This window comes from Mobula birostris, chromosome 4, assembly GCF_030028105.1.
Source record: "Mobula birostris isolate sMobBir1 chromosome 4, sMobBir1.hap1, whole genome shotgun sequence".
Classification (NCBI taxonomy): domain Eukaryota; kingdom Metazoa; phylum Chordata; class Chondrichthyes; order Myliobatiformes; family Myliobatidae; genus Mobula; species Mobula birostris.
Window position 1 is genome coordinate 3678835 of NC_092373.1, and position 21723 is coordinate 3700557.

The 21723-nt window shown below is 43.7% G+C and overlaps 1 protein-coding gene across 3 annotated transcripts in view; it reads left to right on the plus strand.

The window, feature by feature from the left end:
* Positions 1 to 21723, plus strand: part of abcf3 (ATP-binding cassette, sub-family F (GCN20), member 3) — a 252315-nt gene that overhangs the window by 216254 nt on the left and 14338 nt on the right. For all 3 annotated transcript variants that reach the window (XM_072254865.1, XM_072254867.1, XM_072254866.1), the window contains exons 15-18: positions 693 to 737; positions 10707 to 10839; positions 16057 to 16145; positions 21451 to 21542. In XM_072254865.1, the coding sequence (XP_072110966.1) occupies positions 693 to 737; positions 10707 to 10839; positions 16057 to 16145; positions 21451 to 21542 (359 nt within the window). The remainder of the gene's footprint in view (positions 1 to 692; positions 738 to 10706; positions 10840 to 16056; positions 16146 to 21450; positions 21543 to 21723) is intronic.

A 21723-nucleotide genomic window follows, 5' to 3' on the forward strand; every position in this document is an offset into this window, starting at 1 on the left:
GCTGGAAAAATAGGCTGAATGACATGATTTACCAGCAAAATTGAGTAGGTTAGGAGATTTTTCTTCCTGGAGCATTGGAGAATGATGGGAGGTTTGATCGAGGTATACAAATTTTTCAGGGGAAAATACAAGTAGGCTTTTTCCACTGAGATTGGGTGGGGCTACAATCAGAGGGCATGGGTTATGAGTGAAAGGTGAAATGTTTAAGAGCAACATGAGAGGGAACTTCTTCACTCAGAGGGTGGTGAAAGTATAGAACGAGATGTCAGTGGAAGTGGTGGATGTGGGTTTAATTTCAACATTTAAGAGAAATTTGGATAGGTACTTGGATGAAAGAGATATGGATGGCTATGGTCCAGGTGCAGGTCAATGGGACTAGGCTACGGGTTCCCAACCTTTTTCATGCCATGGACCAATACTATTAAGCAAGGAGTCCATGGACCCCTGGTTAGGAACCCCTGGACTAGACAGATTAATAGTCTAGATAGATTAATGGGCCAGATGGACCAAAGGGCCTGTTACTGTGCTGTAGTACTCTATGACTCTATTAAAGCTAATTCTAAGCCAGGGATCACTGCTCTGCAAAACAGGTAGGCCTGTGGAGTATTTGTTACACCTCGTAATCTAAAATGTGATACTTGAATTGTTTTGTTTCCAAAGCCTCTTGAATTTGTGCCATCTTAATTCCCCAGGCCGGAGCTGAAGCCTCTCGAGAAGGAGCCAGAGGTGACGATAAGGTTAGTGGAATGTTCGAGTTGCGTGAAATGATGTTGCTCAGTGCTGCACCATTCTTATATATGCTAGATACTTGGAATGAACAGAACAATCGTGAATATACACTAGTAAATATACTGCTCTGTGGAAGTGAGAGCACTATTTCCAAGAGGTTCTGGAATTCATGTTGTTAGACATAGGACCAGAATTAGGCCACTGGGGCCATCAACTCTGCTCCGCCATTCCATCACGGCTGACTTATCATCCCTCTCAACTCCATTCTTCTGCCTTCTCCCTATAACCTTTGACACCTTGACTAATCAAGAACCTGTCAACCACTGATTTCAATATACCCAATGACTTGGCCTCTGAAGCCCTCTGTGGAAATGAATTCCACAGATTCACTAATAGAAATTCTTCCTCATTTGTATTCTAAATGGATGCACCTCCATTCTGAGGCTGTGCCCTCTGATCCTAGACTCCCCTGCTATAGGAAACATCATCTCCATATTCATTGTAAGTAACCAATGCCATATAAAGCCTCAGCATCACATCCTTGCGCTTGTATTGTAGTCCTCTTGAAATGAATGCTAATATTGCATTTCCCTTCCTTACCACTGACTCAGCCTGTAAGTTAACCTTTAGGGAAGGTTAAGAGGATTCCCAAATCCCTTCGCACCTCTGACTTTTGAATTTTCTCTCTGTTTAGAAAGTATTCCACACCTATTCCTTTGACCAAAATGCATGACCATACACTTCCCAATACTGTGCTACTTCTTTGCCCTTTCTCCTAATCTAAGTCCTTCTGCAAACCCCTTGCTTCTTCAACACTATCTGCCCCTTACCCTATCTTCGTAACTTCCGCAAACGTGGCCACAAAGCCATCACTTAATCATCCAGGTCATTGATGCATAATGTAAAAAGTAGCAATCCCTACACAGACCCCTGTGGAACACCACTAGTTACCAGCAGCCAGCCAGAAAAGGTTCTCGTTATTCCCACTCTTTGCCTCCTGCCAATCAGTCAATGCTTTATCCATGCTAGAATCTTTCCTGTAATACCATCGGCACTAATCTTGTTAATCAGCATTATGTGTGGTACCTTGTCAAAGGCCTTTTGAAAATCCAAGAACACAACATCCACCAGTTCTCTTTTGTTTATCCTGCTTGTAATTTCTTCAAAGAATTCCAACAGATTTGTCAGGCAAGGTTTTCCCTTAAGTAACCATGCTGACTTTGGCCTATTATATGTCTCCAAGTACCCTGAAACCTCATCCTTAATAATGGACTTCAACGTCTTCCCAACCATTGAAGTCAAGCTAACTTGCCTATAATTTCCTTTCTTCTGCCTTCCTCCCTCCCTCCCTTCTTAAAGAGCGGAGTGACATTTGCAGTTTTCTAGTCTTCCAGAACAATTCCAGTGTGGTTTGACCATTGCCTTATTCCTTAGCAGAGGAATGCGGCACAAAGTTCTCAGTGCTGAGGAGACTTACGGGATTGAACTGAGCAAGCTGTCCTATTAAATGCTGTGAATAGTGAGCTAGAGGTGGAGGCAGGGTCTTCATAATTTGAAGGGCACCGCTGTACACACAGTATTGTGTTTGGTTGCTGTCTGTCTGGAGCTTGCACATTCTTCTTATGCTACTGTGTGTTTCTGCCAGATTTTCTCCTGCATCCTAATGATGTATTGCTAATTGGTTTGTTATGCATCCAAATATCCTATCCCCCTACCATCGATGAACGGTTATAGCAGTGTGTACTATCTACAAGAGGCACTGCAATAGCACACCAAAGTCCAAAGGCAGCACCTTTCAGACCCACGACCACTACCATCTATAGCAGGGGTAGGCAACCTGCGAAGGTATTTTGACCGGCCCGTAGGCAAATATTGGGATACTATGCTTATCTGACCCACGAACGATTTTTCACATGGCCACACTGATGGACAAGCATGACATCTTGTTACACTGGCCCCAGGTTCCGTTTTGTTCCAAACCAAACACTGGTATATACGAATGACGGGAAGGCAGACTACCTTATTAATATGTATTAGGTACTCTCCGTGAACGCGCACGTTTTCAGATGGGATCGTTTAAATTTGTAAACAGAAACAGCATCACTGAGTTTTAACAAGAAATCCACGCTAAATATCCAGATATTTACATGTGCTATGATACTTGTTGAATAACTCGAGTTTCAAAATAAAATCAAAGCAAAAAATTCCAATGGCAATGAATGCAAAATGCACGAAGGTAGACACTGAGTGCTGAAATTTCCAAGACACTTCTTCATCGAGCAAGCTGGGAAATCATTTTTTCCTCATTTGCCTAGAAAATGTTGCTGTGAAGATGGTGCAAATATCAGGCAACATTACGAGACCCGCCATAGTGGAAATTTTAACAAGTTTACTGGGCAAACAAGGAAAGATGAATTTGAGCGAATGAAGGCTAGTTTTGGAAAACAAACATCATTTTTAGCCAAGAACAGTCAAAATGAAGAAAATACCCGTGCCAGCTACGAAGTCTCAAAACGTATTGCAGAAAAGATGAAGCCTTTTACAGATGGAGAGTTTGTCAAAGAATGTTTACTGGCAGTGGTGGGTATTGTTTGTCCTGAAAAGAAATCTTTATTTGCATCTATCAGCCTGTCAGTAAGAACGTTCACACGGCGAGTTGAAGAAATGTCAGCAGAGTTAAAAGTTGTTTAAGGGATGCCTGCAACAAATTGCAATTTTTTTCAATTGCACTTGATGAGAGCACAGACTTGAGAGACACTGCTCAACTTGCAGTGTTTGTGCGAGGAGTGACCTCAACTTTTCAAATTTTTGAAGAGTTTATTCAATTAATTCCTATGAAGGATTTTTGAAGCTTTGTTGAAAATGATGTCAGAAGTGAAACTTAATGTGTCGAAGCTAATTGGCATAACAACTGATGGGGCAGCAGCAATGGTGGGACAGAAAAAAGACATCATTGCATTGCTGCAAGGACAAATGGAAAACCTTGGAATCGCACAGAAATTGGTTAAAATTCATCACATTATCCATCAAGAGGCATTATGTGCCAAGTCTTTGAAATTAAAGGATGTTATGGACATTGTTGTGAAGGCAGTGAATCTGATCCTCTCTGGTGGATTGAATCATCGCCAGTTTCAGCAGTTTTTGTTGGATACGGAGGCAGAATATGGGGACCTGGCTCATTTCTGCAGTATACGTTGGCTTACTGAGAGTCAATGCTGGAAAGAGTATTTGCATTGCATGAAGAGGTGGCAATATTCCTTGAAAGTAAAAATGAGGATGCTTCACATTTTCGTGATCCTGATTGGCATGCAATCTGATTGATCCTGATTGGCATGTGTTATTCACTAATTTGAAGCAAAACGTAACTAGATGTATTTAAATGGATAATTCCCATATTTCAAGTTTTTTATGGCATTTATCTGGCCCACTGTCCGCTCATTAATACGTGATCTGGCCCACAGAGGCAAAAAGGTTGCCAACCCCTGATCTAGAAGGATGAGAACAACAGATAACTGGAAACACCACCACTTTGAAAGCCACCTCCAAGTCACTCGCCATCCTGACTTGGAAACATATCACTGTTCCTTCATTGTTACTGGGTCAAGATCATGGAATTCCCTCCAAGAAAACTAGTGGGGATAATACTGGGAACAGAAGTTTGTAGAGAACTTGAAAGTGAGTCTTCAGATCGTAGAATCAGTTCTGTGTTGAGGTGAGTGAAATTATCCACAGTGGTTCAGAAACCTCACACTGGTTGAGGGGTAATAACTGTTCCTGAATCTGGTGGGGTGGGTTCGAAGGCTCCTGCGCCTCCTTCCTGATGGCAGAGAGCATGGCCTGGATAGTGGGGGTCCTTGATGCTGTTTTCCTGTGACTGCTCCGTATACAGTACTGTGCAAAAGTCTTGACATGTATACAGTGTCTATAGAAAGTACTCACCCCCCCCTTGAAAGTTTTCATGTTTTATTGTTTTATAACATTGATTCACAGTGGATTTAATTTGGCTTTTTTCACACTTTGATACTGATCAACAGAAAAAACTTTTGTGTCAAAATGAAAACAGATCTCAACAAAGTGATCTAAATTAATTACAGATATTAACACAAAATAGTTGATTGCAAAGGTATTCACTCCTTTTAAATATAACACACCAAATCATCACTGGTGCTGCCAATTGGTTTTAGAAGTCACATAATTAGTTAAATGGAGATCACCTGTGTGCACTCAAGGTGTTTCAATTGATTGTAGTAAAAACACACCTGTAGCTGGAAGGTCCAACTGCTGGTCAGTCAGTATCCTGGCAAAAACCACAGTTGGAGTACAGTTAAGCTATCATCAAGAAATAGAAAAGAATATGACACAGCTGTCATCGTTATTGTCGTGGCTATCCCTCGGGGTCGAGGATGATAGTCTTCGTTCTGAAGAAGTGGCCCACAGAGCAAAGACGCCTGTGCGTGTATTTGTTTAACGTGTACTTGATGTTGCACCTCCAAGAAGCACACGATACTTCACAAATCAACCAACTGATTCCAATGGCATAGAAACCACGACGATTGGAGCTGATGGATTTGTTGCAGCCTTCATCCGCCTTCACAGCCGTTGAGTTCAAAGTAACTTCGTCCACCTGTTCCACCGTTGAGGTCTTGGTTGGATTGTTCTTTGTCAGGCACCTCACCCTCGACCTTACCGCCATGGGTGACCCTACCAGGAGCATAGCTCCAGACGGCATTGCTCTCAGGATCACAGGACCACACAAGCTTCGCCACCACGACAAGGTGACAATCCTCGGAGAAGACACAGCTGTAAATCTGCTTAGAGCAGGTCATCCTCAAAAACTGAGTGACCATGCAAGAAGGGAACTAGTGAGGGAAGCCACCAAAAGACCTGTGACAACTCTGGAGGAACTACGAGCTTCAGTGTCTGAGATGGGAGAGACTCTGCATACAGCAACTGTTGCCCAGGTGATTCACCAGTCACAGCTTTATGAGAGTGTGGCAAAGAGAAAGCCACTGTTGGGGAAAAAAACCTCACATGGAATCTCAGCTAGAGTTTGCCAGAAGGCATGTGGGAGACTCTGAAGTTAGCTGGAAGAAGGTTCTGTGGTCTGATAAAACCAAAATCGAGCTTTTTGGCCATCTGAATGAACACTATGTTTGTTGTAAGCCGAACACCGCACATAGTCAAAAACACATCTTGCATATTGTGAAGCATGGTGATGGCTGCATCATGCTGGGGTTGCTTCACTGCAACAGGCCCTGGAAGGCTTGTGAAGGTAGAGGGTAAAATGAATGCAGGGAAATCCTGGAAGAAAAACTGGTACAGTCTGCAGAAGAACTGCAATTTGAGAGAAGATTTGTATTCCAGTAAGAAAATGACCCCAAGCATAAAGCCAAAGCTACACAGGAATGGCTTAAAAATAACAAAGTTAATGTCCTGGAGTGGCCAAGTCAGAGTGCAGACAATCCAATTGTGAATTTGTGGCTGAGTTTGAAAAAAGCTGTTCCCTCATGATCCTCATGCAATCTGACAGAGCTTGAGCAGTTTTGTAAAGAAGAATAGGGAAGAATTGCAGTGTCCAGATGTGCAAAGCTGTTAGAGACCTATCCACACAGACTCAAGGCTGTAATTGTTGCCAAAGGTGTATCTACTAAATTCTGACTTGAAGGAAGTAAACACGTATGCAATCAATTAGTTTGTGTTTTATACTTGTAATTTTATCTCACTTTGTAGCGATCTGTTTTCACTTTGACACAGAAGAGTCTTTTTCTGTTGATCAATGTCAAAAAAAAAAACGATTAAATCCACTGTGATTCAATGTTGTAAAGCAATAAAGCATGAAAACTTCCTTCTCTCACCTTATCTCCTTGCCCGCAGGAAGCAGCACCAATGCAGTCGTCAATGTACTGTAGAAAAAGTGCACCCATGCTGAACTGTCGACTTCATCCACTTTGCCTCCAACCTCCATCCTGCCCTCAAATTCACCTGGTTCATTTCCGACACCTCCCTACTCTTTCTCGATCTCACTTTCTCTATCTCTGGAGGCAGCTTGTCTACTGATATCTATTGCAAACCAATGGACTCTCACAGCTACCTGGACTATACCTCGTACCACCCTGCTACTTGTAAAAATGCCATCCCCTTCTCTCAATTCCTACATCTCCGCTGCATCTGCTTTCAAAATGAGGCTTTTCATTCTGGAATAAAGGAGGTGTCCTTTTTCAAAGAATGGGACTTCCCTTCCTTCACCATCAATGCTGCCCTCAACCGCATCTCTTCCGTTTCATACATATCTGCTATTACCCCATTTTCCTGCCAGCTTACCAGGGATAGGGTTCCTCTTGTCCTTATCTACCACCCCACCAGCCTCCGCGTCCAGCACATAATTCTCGAACTCCCACCACCAAGCACATCTTTCCCTCTTCCCCCCACCCCCACTTTCTGCTTTCCACCAGGATCGCTCCCTTTGCGACTGCCTTGTCCATTCACCCTCCTGGTACTTATCCTGGCAAGCGGAACAAGTGCTACACCTGCCCCTACACCACATCCTTCACTACCATTCAGGGCCCTAAACAGTCCTTCCAAGTGAGGCAACACTTCACCTGTGAGTCTATTGGGGTTATTTACTGTGTTCGGTGCTCCCAATGTGACCTCCTATATATCGGTGAGAGCCGACGTAGATTGAGAGACTGCTCTGCCAAGCATCAAAGCTTCATCTGCCAGAACAAGCAGGAGCTCACAGTGGCCGCCCATTTTAATTCTACTTCCCATTCCCAATCCGATATATCCATCATGACCTCCTCCACTGTCGTGATGAGACCATACTTGGTTGGAGAACAACACCTTATATTCTGTTTGGGTAGCCTCCAACCTGATGGCATGAACATCGATTTCTCAAACTTCAAGTAACGCCCCCTGCTCCATTTTCCATCCCTCTTCTTTTTCCTATCTCACCTTATCTCCTTGCCCGCCCACCACCTCCCTCTGTGCTCCTCTCCCCTTTTGTTCTTCCATGGCCGCCTGTCTCTTTCAGCAATTAACTTGCCAGTTCTTTACTTCATCCCTCCCTCTCCAAGGTGAAACCTATCACCTTGTGTTTCTCTCCCTCCTCCCCCTACCTTTTAAATCTACTCTTCAGCTTTTATCTCCAGTCCTACTGAAAGGTTTCGGCCCAAACTATCGCAGTACCTCTCTCCATAGATGCTGTCTGGCCTGCTGAGTTCCTCCAGCATTTTGTATGTGTTGCTCGGATTCCAATATCTGCAGGTTTTCTCTTGTTTGTGATTTGGTCTACCTGGACAAGTGGATTTGTCGATCTTGGGTGGAAGGTAGAAACAGGAGGTGTGGTGTGCAGGAACTATGAGGTTGGTGGCGGTGAATCAGAGATCCCCAGAATCAATAAGATTGGTGGTGGTGTGGCAAACAACAGCCTGGTGTTCCTTAGTGGGGTCCTGTTTGAGGGGTAGGTAAGTGGAGGTGTCAGAGAGCTATTGCAGGGCCTCAGCAACGTAGAGGTCAGTATGTTAGACTACTACAACACCTCCCTTATCTGTGGGTTTGATGGTCAGGTTGGGATTGGATATTCTGCTCCCTTCCCTCTTCCTTCCCTTATCCCAACTGTGACTCTCCTCTCTCTCCCCCCTGCCCCCTTCCCATTCTCAGTCTGCAATAGAGACCCATATCAGAACCAGTTTATGTGATTAAATTGGTCTTTTTTTGTGGCAGCAATACAGTCTAATACATAAAATTACTACAGTACTATACAAAGGATTTAGGCACCCTAGCTCTATATAATATATACAGTGGGGGCTGCAGATGTGCTTAAAAGTAGTTACGAGAAGGGGGTAATGTTTGTCCTCAAGTTAAGGTTCTGAATTATGTGGTGGGTGGGGGAGGCTGATTTGAACAGTGTGAGACAGGACTTGACAAAAAGTGGATTGTGAACAGATATTTGAGTAACTGCACAATCCACCTTTAGAGCTTCAGTTGTATTTAATTTCCCAGGATAACTCAAGTTGCAGGGTAGTTTAACAAGGACATTGTACAATAAATCAGAACAGCACCACAAATGTTTCTTGTGATCTAATTAAATAATTTGTTGATGGTTAGTTGAGTAACTAGGTGAGATTGAGACCTGATAAAAATGGCCAAGTGGACAGAATAGAAAAAGCCTTTGTTTAAAATATGTACAGATGAAGCACAAGAGTGAGTTATTCTGTGTTCAGTCTGGAGAGGCTCCTGTGTAGCATGAGACAGGCACGTTATTGTCCAACCTTGCTGAAAGAGAGAATGCTGAATTAAGATGCTTGCTATTTTGATTACATTGGTGGTTGTCCATCATCTCGAGTAATGGTAGGAAGCCTGTGTGAGAGAACTTGTAAAGTAGAAAAGCTGTTTCACTGGGGTAGTTCCACTCTCTCGCTTCAGAAGTGCAGTGTCGCAAACTGGGGACTTCCTTGGTTGCAGTGGATGACCATGACATCATCTGTGCCTTGTCACATCCTGTACTCTCCACAAAGAGTTGAAGAACCACCTTCTTGGCCATTGGGTCACACTGTTGATCTCATCCACCCAGTATACCAGAGTTGACTTCACATGCTAGCGCAGGTATGTCCTTTTCTCCCCAGGGTATGAGGCCTATCAACTACCCTCACCTGTCTTAGCCCGCCTGTCAATTTGTGTACCGGGGTGTGGCCCCTGTCGTATGTCGCTACTTGGAGCCACAGGTGAGAGCTGAGTATCTGATGGAGACCAAAGCTGAATGAGATGCTCCAGATTGGACACAACAAGCCCCTTCACCAGAGGGGCTACACCTCCCTGGACTATATTAGCTTTATTTGTGACATGTACATTAAAACATACAGTGAAATGTGTCATTTGCTTCAACGACCAACACAGTCTGAGGATGTGCAGGGGGCAGCTCACAAGTGTCACCATGCTTTGCCACCAACATAGCATGCACACAACTCTCTAATGCTACCCTGTACGCATTTGAGATGTGGGTGGAAACCCATGAAATCACTGTGAGAACATACAAACTCCTTACAGGCAGTGGCTGGAATTGAACCTGGGTCATTGGCACTGTAATAGCATTATGCTTTCCATTATGCTGCCGTGGCATCTGGCTATTCTTCCCATTGGATGTTAAAGTCTTGCATCTTGTTTGTAGTTTAACTGCGTTCCCAGTATGTTTGGTTAATTGGGACACATTGGGACCAGTACATTTAGACCCAATTAAACACCTGCCCCAATTAGTTGAAGTTTCATGGAAATAGTTTGTCATTTTGATAACTTTTTAACTATCGTTTAACTGAGTAACCAATTATGTATTTAAATAAAATACAGAACAACTTAGAACAATGCCAATACCACTACAATACTATGAAACTGTGTATTAGTTATCAGTGGAGGAATTCATCCAGTGTACGCTGCCATGTTCATTTTTATTGACTGTAAGTGAACAAAATTATCACTAAGACCTAGTCCAGATAATGGACTGCCTTCAAACAATGCTTTGATGATTGCATTCTCCAAATCTTCATTTTCATTGTAACATTCAACATGATTGTCGATACCTTCAAATTCTTAGTAGTTCCTAACTTGTTGAAGTTAGTTTCATTTTCACTCCCGGCTGTTTATGACTTCTCCAAGCCTGAATGCTTATAACAGCCATAAGCAAAGCTTACTGCTTAAATCGTCTTACTGCTTATTTCTCACCAGCTATCAAAAAACAATGATTTTTGTCACAAACACATGAAAGTGACACTATTTAAAAACTGTTTGCTCTAAATATGTTGTAGTCTCTAACAGCCACACAACCCACGCTAATTAGAATCTGTTCAGCAACAATCTCCTGTCCCAATTAAGTGGCATAGTGTCCCAAATAAATGAAGGGCATCTCAGCTGTTTTCTGTAATCTGTCACGGTATCTGTGTTCTCCTATGAATTACTTGTGATACACTCTTGTCTTCCCTCCTCAGGTTTCCTGAAAATTTTGAGAAGCTGTCACCTCCAATATTACAGATGACTGATGTAGACTTCGGTTACACTACTGAATGTCCCATCTTCAAAAATCTCTCTGTGTCTGCTGATCAGGAGTCACGGATTTGCATAGTACGTATATTTATTCTCTGGCTTATTGGATGTCATGGGTTAAGAGTGAAAGGTGAAATGCTTAACGCAGTGATCCCCAACCCCCGGGCCGTGGACGGATACATTTCCGCGAAGAATGCAGGGGTGCAGTCGCCTCTGATCTGGGCCGACATTTCTGTGACGGACAGCACCTAATTAATTAGCTTGTTTATTTCCACTTTTTTCTTAAAGCTGTGCTGGGTGCGTTCAGGTTACCGCTGCACTGCTGCGTTCTTTGCGGCAATGTATCAGTGCGTGTCCCGGAGTTTGGGGACCACTGGCTTAACAGAACACGAGGGGGTGCTTCTTCACTCAGAGGCTGGTGCAAGTGTGGAATGAATGGCCAGACGAATGGTGGATGCGAATGCTTTTTAAACATTTAAGAGATGTTTTGATAAGTACATGGATAGGAAGAGTATGGAGGGTTATGGTCCAGGTGAAGGTCAATGGGAGTAGACAGGGTAACAGTTCAGCGTGGACTAGATGGGCTGAAGGACCTGTTTCTGTGCTGTAATGCTCTTTGACTCTATGAGGGCACAGGAATGATATGGAAGGCAGGGTAGAGATGGAATGGTATTGCGATCTATAAGGGAACAGTGCATGTCTTGTATGCTCCTCCGTGGCTGTCACATCTTTATTTATTTAGAGATACAGTGTGGACTAGGTCCTTCTGGGCCAATAAGCTGCACCGCTCAGAAACCCTAGCCCAATCACAGGACGAATTACAATAACCAATTAACCTACTAACCGGTAGGCCTTTGGACTGTGGGAGGAAACCCATACAGTACACAGGGAGAACGTACAAACTCCTTATAAACGGTGATGGAATTGAACTCCAAACTCCAATACCCTGAGCTGTAAAAGCGCCGTACTTACTGGTACGCTATTGTGGTTTTAATTTAGTGATACTGCACGGTAGTAGGCCTTTTCCAAGCCAACGAGCCCATACTGGCCAATTACACCCTTTTTTTTAGATTATGAGAATGCTCAGTCCTCTTGTCATTTAGAAATGCATACATGCATTAAGAAATGATACAATGTTTCTCCGGCGTGATATCACAGAAAACAAGACAGACCAAAGACTAACACTGAAAAACCACATAATTATACCATATAGTTACAGCAGTGCAAAGCAATACCATAATTTGATGAAGAACCGTCCGTAGGCATAGTAAAAAAAAATAGTCTCAAAGTCCCGAGTCGATCGACTCCTGAGTCCCCGATAGCGGTGGCAAAAGGGAGAAACTTCCTGCCATAAACCTCCAGGCACCGTCAACTTGCCGATACTCTTGTAACCAATTGAGCTTTTTGGCCAACAGACTAAGTGCTATGTTTGGCATAAGCCAAACACTACACATCATTAAAAGCTCACCATCCCTACCGTGAAGCATGGTGGTGGCTGTATCATGCTGTGGGGATGCTTCACTGAGCAGGCCCTGGAAGGCTTGTGAAGGCAGAAGGTAAAATGATTGCAGCAAAATACAGGGAAATCTTGGAAGAAAACCTGAATCAGTCTGCAAGAGAACTGCGACTTGGGAGATTTGTTTTCCAGCAAGAAAGTGACCGCAAAGATAAAGCCAAAGCTACACAGGAATGGCTTAAAAACAACAAAGTTAATGTCCTAGAGTGGCCAAGTCAGAGTCCCAATCCAGTTGAGAATTTGTGTCTGAGCTTGAAAAGGGCTGTTCACTCATGATCACCATACAATCTGGCAGAGCTTGAGCAGTTTTGGAATGAAGAATGAGGAAAAATTGCAGTGTCCAGATGTGCAAAGCTGATAGAGACCGATCCACAGACTCAAGGCTGTAATTGGTACATCTACTAAAACTGCCTTGAAGGGAGTGAATATTTATGCAATCAATTATTTTGTATTTTATATTTGTAATTAGTTTAGATCATTATGTAGAGATCTGTTTTCACTTTGACACAGAAGTGTCAAAAAAAGTCAAATTAAATCCACTGTGATTGAATATTGTAAAACAAAACTTGAAAACTTCCTGGGGGGGCACAGGTGAATACTTTTTATAGGCACTGTATATTTAAAGCGGGGTTTGGTAGGTTCTTGATTAGTCAGGGTGTTAAAGGTTACGGGGATAAGTCGGGAGAATGGCATTGAGAAGATTAATAAATCAGCCATGATGGAATGGTGGAGCAGATTCAATATGCCAACTGACCTAATTCTGTTCCTGTGTTTTATAGTCTATTTATTCAGTGTCTCAGTTCCAGTTGAAAACAAGCCCAATGGCATCTTGCCTTGCATGTGACTGTTCTTCAAGTACACACCCAGCTACTGATGAAATGTGGTGAGGGTTTCTCCCACCACTACCACCACTGTTTGAGCCATGGAGGCATAGTGATTAATATAATGCTTTACAGCGACTCGTGTTTGATTCACGCCACTCTCTGTAGAGGGTTTGTACATTCTCCCCATGACCACATGGGTTTCCTCCAGGTGCTTCCTCCCATGTTTGAAAGGCGTAGTAAATTGTGGGTATGCTAAGTTAGAAACACAAATCCTACATCACAATACACTCCCTTTGGCCCACAATGCTGTGCTGAACTTTAGAAATTACCTAGGGTTACCCATAGCCCCCTTTTTTAAGCTCCATGTACCTATCCAGGAGTCTCTTAAAAGACCCTATCCCATTCCACACACTCACCACTCTCTGCGTAAAAAAATGTACTCCTGACATCTCCTCTGTACCTACTTCCAAGCACCTTAAAACTGTGCCCTCTCATGTTAGCCATTTCAGCCCTGGGAAAAGACTCTGACAATCCACATGATCAATGCCTCTCTTCGTCTTATACACCTCTATCAGGTCACCTCTCATCCTCCGCCACTCCAAGGATAAAAGGCCAAGATCACTCAATCTATTTTCATAAGGCATGCTCCCCAATCCAGGCAACATCCTTGTAAATCTCCTCCGCACCCTTTCTATAGTTTCCACATCCTTCCGGTAATGAGGTGACCAGAAATGAGCACGTACTCCAAGTGGGTCTGACCAGGGTCCTATATAGCTGCAACATTACCTCTTGGATCTTAAACTTAATCCCACGGTTGATGAAGGCCAATGTACCGTATGCCACCTTAACCACAGAGTCAACCTGCACGGTTTTGAGTGTCCTATGGACTCTGACCTCAAGATCCCTCTGATCCTCTACACTGCCAAGAGTCTTACCATTAATACTGTATTCTGCTATAATAATTGAGCTACCAAAATGAACCACCTCACACTTAATTGGTTTGAACTCCATCTGCCACTTCTCAGCCCAGTTTTCCATTCTATCGATATCCCGCTGTAACCTCTGACAGCCCTCCACACTATCCACAACACCCCCAACCCTTGTGTCATCAGCAAATTTACTAACCCATCCCTCCACTTCCCCATCCAGTTTATTTATAAAAATCACAGAGTAAGGGTCCCAGAACAGATCCCTGAGGCACACCACTGGTCACCGACCTCCATGCAAAATATGACCTGTCTCCAATCAATTTTTGCCTTCTGTAGGCAAGCCAAGTCTGGATCCGCAAAGCAAGGTCCCCTTGGATCCCATGCCTTCTTTCTTTCTCTTGCATGGGGTACCTTATCAAATGGCTTGCTGAAATCCATATGCACTATCTACTGTTTTTCCTTCATCAGTGTGTTTAGTCACATCCTCAGAAAATTCGATCAGGCTTGTAAGGCACGACCTGCCTTTGACAAAGCCATTTTGACTAACCCTAATCATATGATGCCTCTCCAAATGTTCATAAATTCTGTCTCTCAGGATCGTTTCCATCAACTTACCAACCACTGAAGTAAGACTCACTGGTCTATAATTTCCTGGGCTATCTCTACTCCCTTTCTTGAAGAAAGGAACAGCATCTGCAACACTCCAATTCTCTGGAACCTCTCACGTCTCCATTGTCAGAGGCTCAGCAATCTCCTTCCTCACGTCACACAGTAGCCTGGGGTACATCTCGTCTGGTCCTGAAGACTTATCCAGCTTAATGCTTTCCAAAAGCTCCAGTACATCCTCTTTCTTAATGTCTATATGCTAGGGCTTTTCAATTCACTGTAAGTCATCCCTACAATTGGCAAGATCCTTTTACGTAGTGAATACTGAAGCTAAGTATTCATTAAGTACCTCTGCTATCTCTGCTCTTCACATACTTGTGGAATACCTTGGGGTTTTCTTTAATCCTGCTTGCCAAGGCCTTCTCATGGCCCCTTCTGGCTGTACTAATTTCATTCTTAAACTCCTTCTTTCTAGCCTTATAATCTCGTAGATCTCTATCATTACCTAGTTTTTTGAACCTTTCATAAGCTTTTCTTCTTGACGGGATTTTCAACAGCCTTTGTACACCACAGCTCCTGTACCCTACCATCCTTTCCCTGTCTCATTGGAATGTACCTACGCAAATATCCCCTGAACACTTGCCACATTTCTGCCATACATTTCCCTGAGAACATCTGTTCCCAATTTATGCTTCCAAGTTCCTGCCTGACATCCTTATATTTCCCCTTACTCCAATTAAATGCTTTCCTAACTTGTCTGTTCCTATCCCTCTCCAATGCTGTGGTAAAACAGATAGAGATGTTAGTGCTGGAATTATGGCAACACTTGCAGGCTGCCCCCGGCACATCCTCAGACCGTGTGGGTCATTGGCACAAACACGCATTTCACTGTTCGTTTTGATGGATATGTGACAAATAGAGCTAATCGTATAATTTCAGTCCTGTCACTTTGTGTTCTGCTCCCTCCCACCTCTTATTTATTTATAGATTGAGGTACAGCATGGAGTAGGCCTCTCAAGCCATGCTGCTCATTAATCCGTGAATTAACCATAGTCTAATCACAGGACAATTTACAATGACCAATTAACCTGCTAACTGGTACAGCTTTGAACTGTGGGAGAAAACTGGAGCACCTGGAGAAAATTCATGCTTTCCATGGGGAGTACGTACAGACTCCTTACTGATGGCGCTTGAATTGAACTCCGAACTCCGATGCCCCAAGCTGTAAAGGCATTGCGCTAACCAGCATGCTGCTGTGTTGCCCAGTCAGAAATTACTTTTAATCTCTGCCCCTGTTTTGTTTTCCACCCAACTGTTACATGAGGTAGCTTCTTGTATATTACATCTCGTATTTCCACGCATCTTTTGGTATAAAAGCCTTCTGCTTTGTGTTATTTTTTAACTTATTTTCTGTTTACAGGTTGGCGAGAATGGCGCTGGTAAAACAACATTGCTAAAGTTGCTGCTTGGGGACTTGACACCTGTTGAGGGTATTAGACACGCACACAGGTACAATCTAGTTTTGCTGTATTTTGCTCGGTTAGAGAGGGGTTGAAATGAGTGCCCTTAGAAAAGTTCAGTGTTGAACACCACAGGAAGAGGGCACTTGTTCATTTGTTCTCAGAGATCATAATTCGGCTGTCCAATTGTCCCCGTCTTCTGTTTTCTCTGAAAAGTTTCCCTATGTCAATTGCTGTCCCAGTTTGTATTGAATCTTCTTTGTCCGCCCATTTGGGAAAAATTGACAAAAGGCAGCAGCCTTCTGTGGGAAATGAACAGAGAACATGGAACACTTGAGTCCCTTTGGACCATGATGTTGTGCCAACCTGTTAACCTACTGCAAGATCAATCAGTTCCTACCCTCCCATATAACCCTCTATTTTTCTACCCTCCGTATGCAATGTCCCTAATGTATCTGCCTCTACCACCACATCTGGCATGACGGTCTATGCACCCACTACTTTACATATAAAAAAAAACTGTCTCTGAGATCTCCCCAGTACTTTCTTCCAATCACCTTAAAATTATGACCTCTCACGTTAGCCATTCCCGCCCTGGGAAATAGGTGGCGGCTCTCCACTCTAACTCTGGCAGAAGTCAAGAGACCATAAGACATGAAATTTTTATTCTCACTCACTGAAGTGGATGTGTTGACAATGTTTCAATGCTTCCGATTCCCCACCTGTGCTGCATTCGCCCTGCTATACAGATTGGACAATGAGGAATAGGCAGGTGGTGGAATTCTAATCAGCCTCCATGTTGAGGAGGAGAAATACGGCTTTGCCAGTCCCCGTATAAAACACTACAGCGCAGTCAGGCCCTCCAGTCTATGAACAGTCTGAAGGCCCACAATGTTGTGCCAATCTTTTCACCTACTCCAAGATAAATCTAATCCTTTTCTCCCACATAATCTTGCATTTTTCTATCATCCACTTATCTTTAAGAGTCTCTTAAATGTCACTAATGTATCTGCCTTTACCACCACATTTGACAGGGTGTTCCATATACCCTCCACTCTCTGTGTGGAAATAAAACTTGTCGCTGACATCCACCAGAATTATCCTGAGCACCAGCTAAGTTTTCATTTGACTGGAGTTGGGTGTAGCCGGCTTAACATTGAAGAGAGCAACATTATTAACATGGCCTGTTATTTCATTCACCGTTCATTAACAACTATTTGGACCGAGGGAGCCAGAAAACACGGAAACATGGATCTGTATTCTGATCTGACAACATATTCAAGTTCAAATTCGGTTGTCATTCAGCCATACATGAATACAGTCAAATGAAACAGTTTCTCCGGGGCCAAGGTGCAAAACACAGAACAAACAGTCACACACAGCACAAGGGTCTTATAACAGCAGTAAACGTAGTCACACGAAAACAATCCAACGTAGTACAAATCCCTGAGTCCACGGATGTTGTCGGCAGGAACAAGCCCGCAGCAGTCTGCAGACGAATGCAATCCAGCTTGTTTTCCACCGAGCAAACACTGGACAGCAGCACCGATGGGAGAGGCCTGCCACCCGATCCTGCAAGGAAAACACGCCACACCACCAGCAGCGTCACTTCTGGGCGGCTGCAGCAGGTGACACCGTGACGTAAGACATATTCTGCAATTACAACTGAGGTCATGCAACTCCTTTGCCATCGGACTTGCAGCATTCCTGATGGGGGAGAACTGCAGTTCTGAATGTGCAGCAGTGTCTTGCAATCATGAAAAAGTCATTTAAAAAAAAGCAATGACACCTTTGGTTAGGCCCTTAGAGGCCACTGCATCCGAGTACACTGCTATCGTACTGGATCATTCCAAGTTACACCTCATCACAATCCTGTGAGATCTGTTGACACATTACAGAACGTGAGCTTTTAATCCAAGACTGATGCCTGACTTTAGGAATGAGAGAGGGCTCCAGTATCTGGCTGATTGACTTTCAAACATTCAGATTGATCCAGAAGATATGGGACATGCACTTTGGTAATAGAAATAAATGTATGAACTATTTTTTAAACAGAGAGAAAATCCAGGAATCTGAGATGCAGAGGGACCGGAAGGCTAACTTGCAGGTTGAGTCGGGGGTGAGGAAGGCAAATGCCATGTTAGCATTCATTTCCAGAGGTCTAGAATACAAGAGCAAGGATGTGATGCTCAGGCTTTATAAGGCACCTTGAGTATTGTGAACAGTTTTGGGCCCCTCATCTTAGAGAAGATGTGGTGGCTTGGAGAGGGTCCAGAGGAGGTTCACGAGAATAATTTTAGGAATGAAAGGGTTATCATATGAGGAACGTTTGATGGCTCTGGGTCTGTACTTGCTGGAATTCAGAAGGATGAGGGGGGATCTCATTGAAACCTTTTGAATGTTGAGAGGCCTAGACAGAGTAGATGTGGAGAGGATATTTCCCATGGTGGGAGAGTCTAGGACAAGAGGGCACATCCTCAGGATAGAGGGGCGCACTTTGAAAACAGAGATGGGGAGAAATTTCTTCAGCCAAAGGGTAGTGAATTTGTGGAATTTGTTGCCACATGCAGCTGTGGAGGCCTGGTCGTTGGGTGTATTTAAGGCAGAGATTGACAGGTTCTTGATTGGACATAGCATCAAAGGTTACAGGGAGATGGCCGGGAACTGGGGTTGAGGAGGAGGTAGCAAAAAGGATCGGCCATGATTGAATGGCAGAGCAGGCTCGATGGGCCAGATGGCCTAATTCTGCTCCGATGTCTTATGGTTTAAGTGCCACCCTTGGCAGGGCATTCAGAGCACCCACCACTCTCCGTGTGAAAAATAAAAGCCTGCCCCTGATACCCCCCCCCCCGCTTTCCTCCACTAACCATAAATTCATGCCCCCTTATATTAGTCATTTCTGCCCTGGGGAAAAAGTCACTGGCTGGCCATTTGATCTATAAGTCTTATCTTCTACATCTCTATCAGATCACCTCTCATCCTCCTTCACTCCAAAGACAAAAGTCCTAGCTCAATTAATCCATCCTCATAGGACACGCTGTCTAATCCAAGCAGCATCCTGGTAAATCTCCTCTGCAACCTTGAGATTCATTTTCTTGCAGGCATTTACAGGAAAAATAAATACAATAAAATTTACGAAAAACTATACTTGTACTGACAAACACCTAATGGCGCAAAAGAAAACAAACTGAAAATAAAAAATAATGCTGAGAATGAGATGTAGAATCAGTTCAGAATTGTGGTGAGTGAAGTTATCCATGCTTCTTCAGTCACCTGATGGGTGAAGGGTATTAACTGTTCCTGAACCTGGTGGAGTAGTACCTAAGCCTTGTGTATCTCCTTTCTAATAGTAACAGCAAGAAGAGAGTATGGTGTGGATGATAGACTGTCAGACATAGGAACAGAATGAGACCATTCAACCCTGAGGGTTCCTTAACCTTAAGCTCCATAATCAACTCTAGTTCCTTACACAACACCCTATCCAGAATTCCCTTTTCCCTAGTGGGTTCAACTACAAGCTGCTCTATAAAAGCCATCTCATAAGCATTCTACAAATTCCCCCTCTTAGGATCCAGCACCATTGCATATTAAAATCCCTCCTTATTACGGTAACATTGCCCGTTTTACATGTCTTGTCCATTTCCTATTTACTCCACGTCCTGGCTACCGTTCGGAGGTCTTTGATGATGGATGTCGTTTTCTTGTGGGAGCACTCTGTGTAAATGTGCTTAATGGTGGGGAGGCCTCTGTCTGTGTTGTACTGGGCTGTATCCACCACTTTCTATACGTGATTTTTATAAATAATCCGGATGAGGAAGTTGAGGGATGGGTTAGTAAATTTACTGATGACACAAAGTTTGGTGGTGTTGTGAATAGTGTGGAGGGCTGTCAGAGATTACAGCAGGACATTGATAGGATGCAAAACTGGGCTGAGAAGTGGCAGATGGAGTTCGATCTGGATAAGTGTGAGGTGGTTCCCTTTGGTAGGTCAAATATGATGGCAGAATATAGTCTTTATGGTAAGACTCTTGGCAGTGTGGAGGATCAGAGGGATTTTGGGGTCCGAGTCCATAGGACACTCAAAGCTGCTGCGCAGGTTGATTGTGTGGTTAAGAAGGCATACGGTGCATTGGCCTTCATCAATCATGGGATTGAGTTTAAGAGCCGAGAGGTAATGTTACAGGTATACAGGAGTCTGGTTAGACCCCACTTGGAGTACTGTGCTCAGTTCTGATCACCTCACTACAGGAAGGATGTCGAAACTATAGAAAGGGTTCAGAGGAGATTTACAAGGATGTTGCCTGGATTGGGGAGCATGCCTCATGAAAATAGGTTAATTGAACTCGGCCTTTTATCCTTGGAGTGGCGGAGGATGAGAGGTGACCTGATAGAGGTGTATAAGATGATGAGAGGCATTGATCATGTGGATAGAACCAAAGAGCACTGAAGCACAGAAAACAGGCCCTTCAGCCCTTCTAGTCTGTGCCGAAATATTATTCTGCTAGTCCCATTGACCTGCATCCAGTCCATAACCCTCCAGACCTCTCCCATCCATGTACCTATCCAATTTATTCTTAAAACTTAAGAGTGAGCCCGCATTTACCATGTCAGATGGCAGATCGTTCCACACTCCCACCACTCTCTGAGTGAAGAGGTTCCCCCTAAACCTTTCCCCTTTCACCCTAAAGCGATGTCCTCTCCTATTCATCTCTCCTAATCTAAGTGGAAAGAGCGTTTTCACATTTACTCTGTCTATACCCCTCATAATTTTGTAAACCTCTATCAAATCTCCCCTCATTCTTCTACGCTCCAAGGAATAAAGTCCTAACCTGTTTAATCTTTCCCTGTAACTTAACTCCTGAAGACCCGGCAGCATCCTAGTAAATCTTCTCTGCACTCTTTCAATCTTACTGATATCCTTCCTATAGTTAGATGACCAGAACTGCACACAATACTCAAATTTGGCCTCATCAATGTCTTTACAACCTCGCCATAACATCCCAGAGTTATATAGTCAGAGGCTTCTTCTCAGGGCTGAAATGGCTAACACGAGAGGGCACAGTTTTAAGGTGTTTGGAAGTAGGTACAGAGGAGATGTCAGGGGTAAGTTTTTTACGCAGAGAGTGATGAGTGCGTGGAATGGGTGGCCGGCGACGGCGGTGGAGGTGGATACGATAGGGTCTTTTAAGAGATTGCTGGATAGGTACATGGAGCTTAGAAAAATAGAGGGCTACAGCTGACCTTAGGTAATTTCTAAAGTAAGTATATGTTCAGCACAGCTTTGTGGGCCGAAGGACTTGTATTGTGCTGTAGGTTTTCTATGTTTCTATGTTTTTCTGTTTTTCTCCAAACAGGAATTTAAAAATTGGGTACTTCAGCCAGCATCACGTAGACCAGCTGGAAATGAACATCAGCTCAGTGGAACTTCTGGCGACCAAGTTCCCAGGTAACTCGCACCACAGTACCCGAGTTGGGGAGTGATGATGAGAGCAGGGCATCAGGGCACTGAAGTAGTCAGTTCAAGGTGTCACACTGCGTTCACCATGACGATCTATTTTGGTACAGGTTGAATTCAGTTCTGACTACCCATTGTAGAACCTTCCTGTCTGCCATGGTACAGTTTGTGT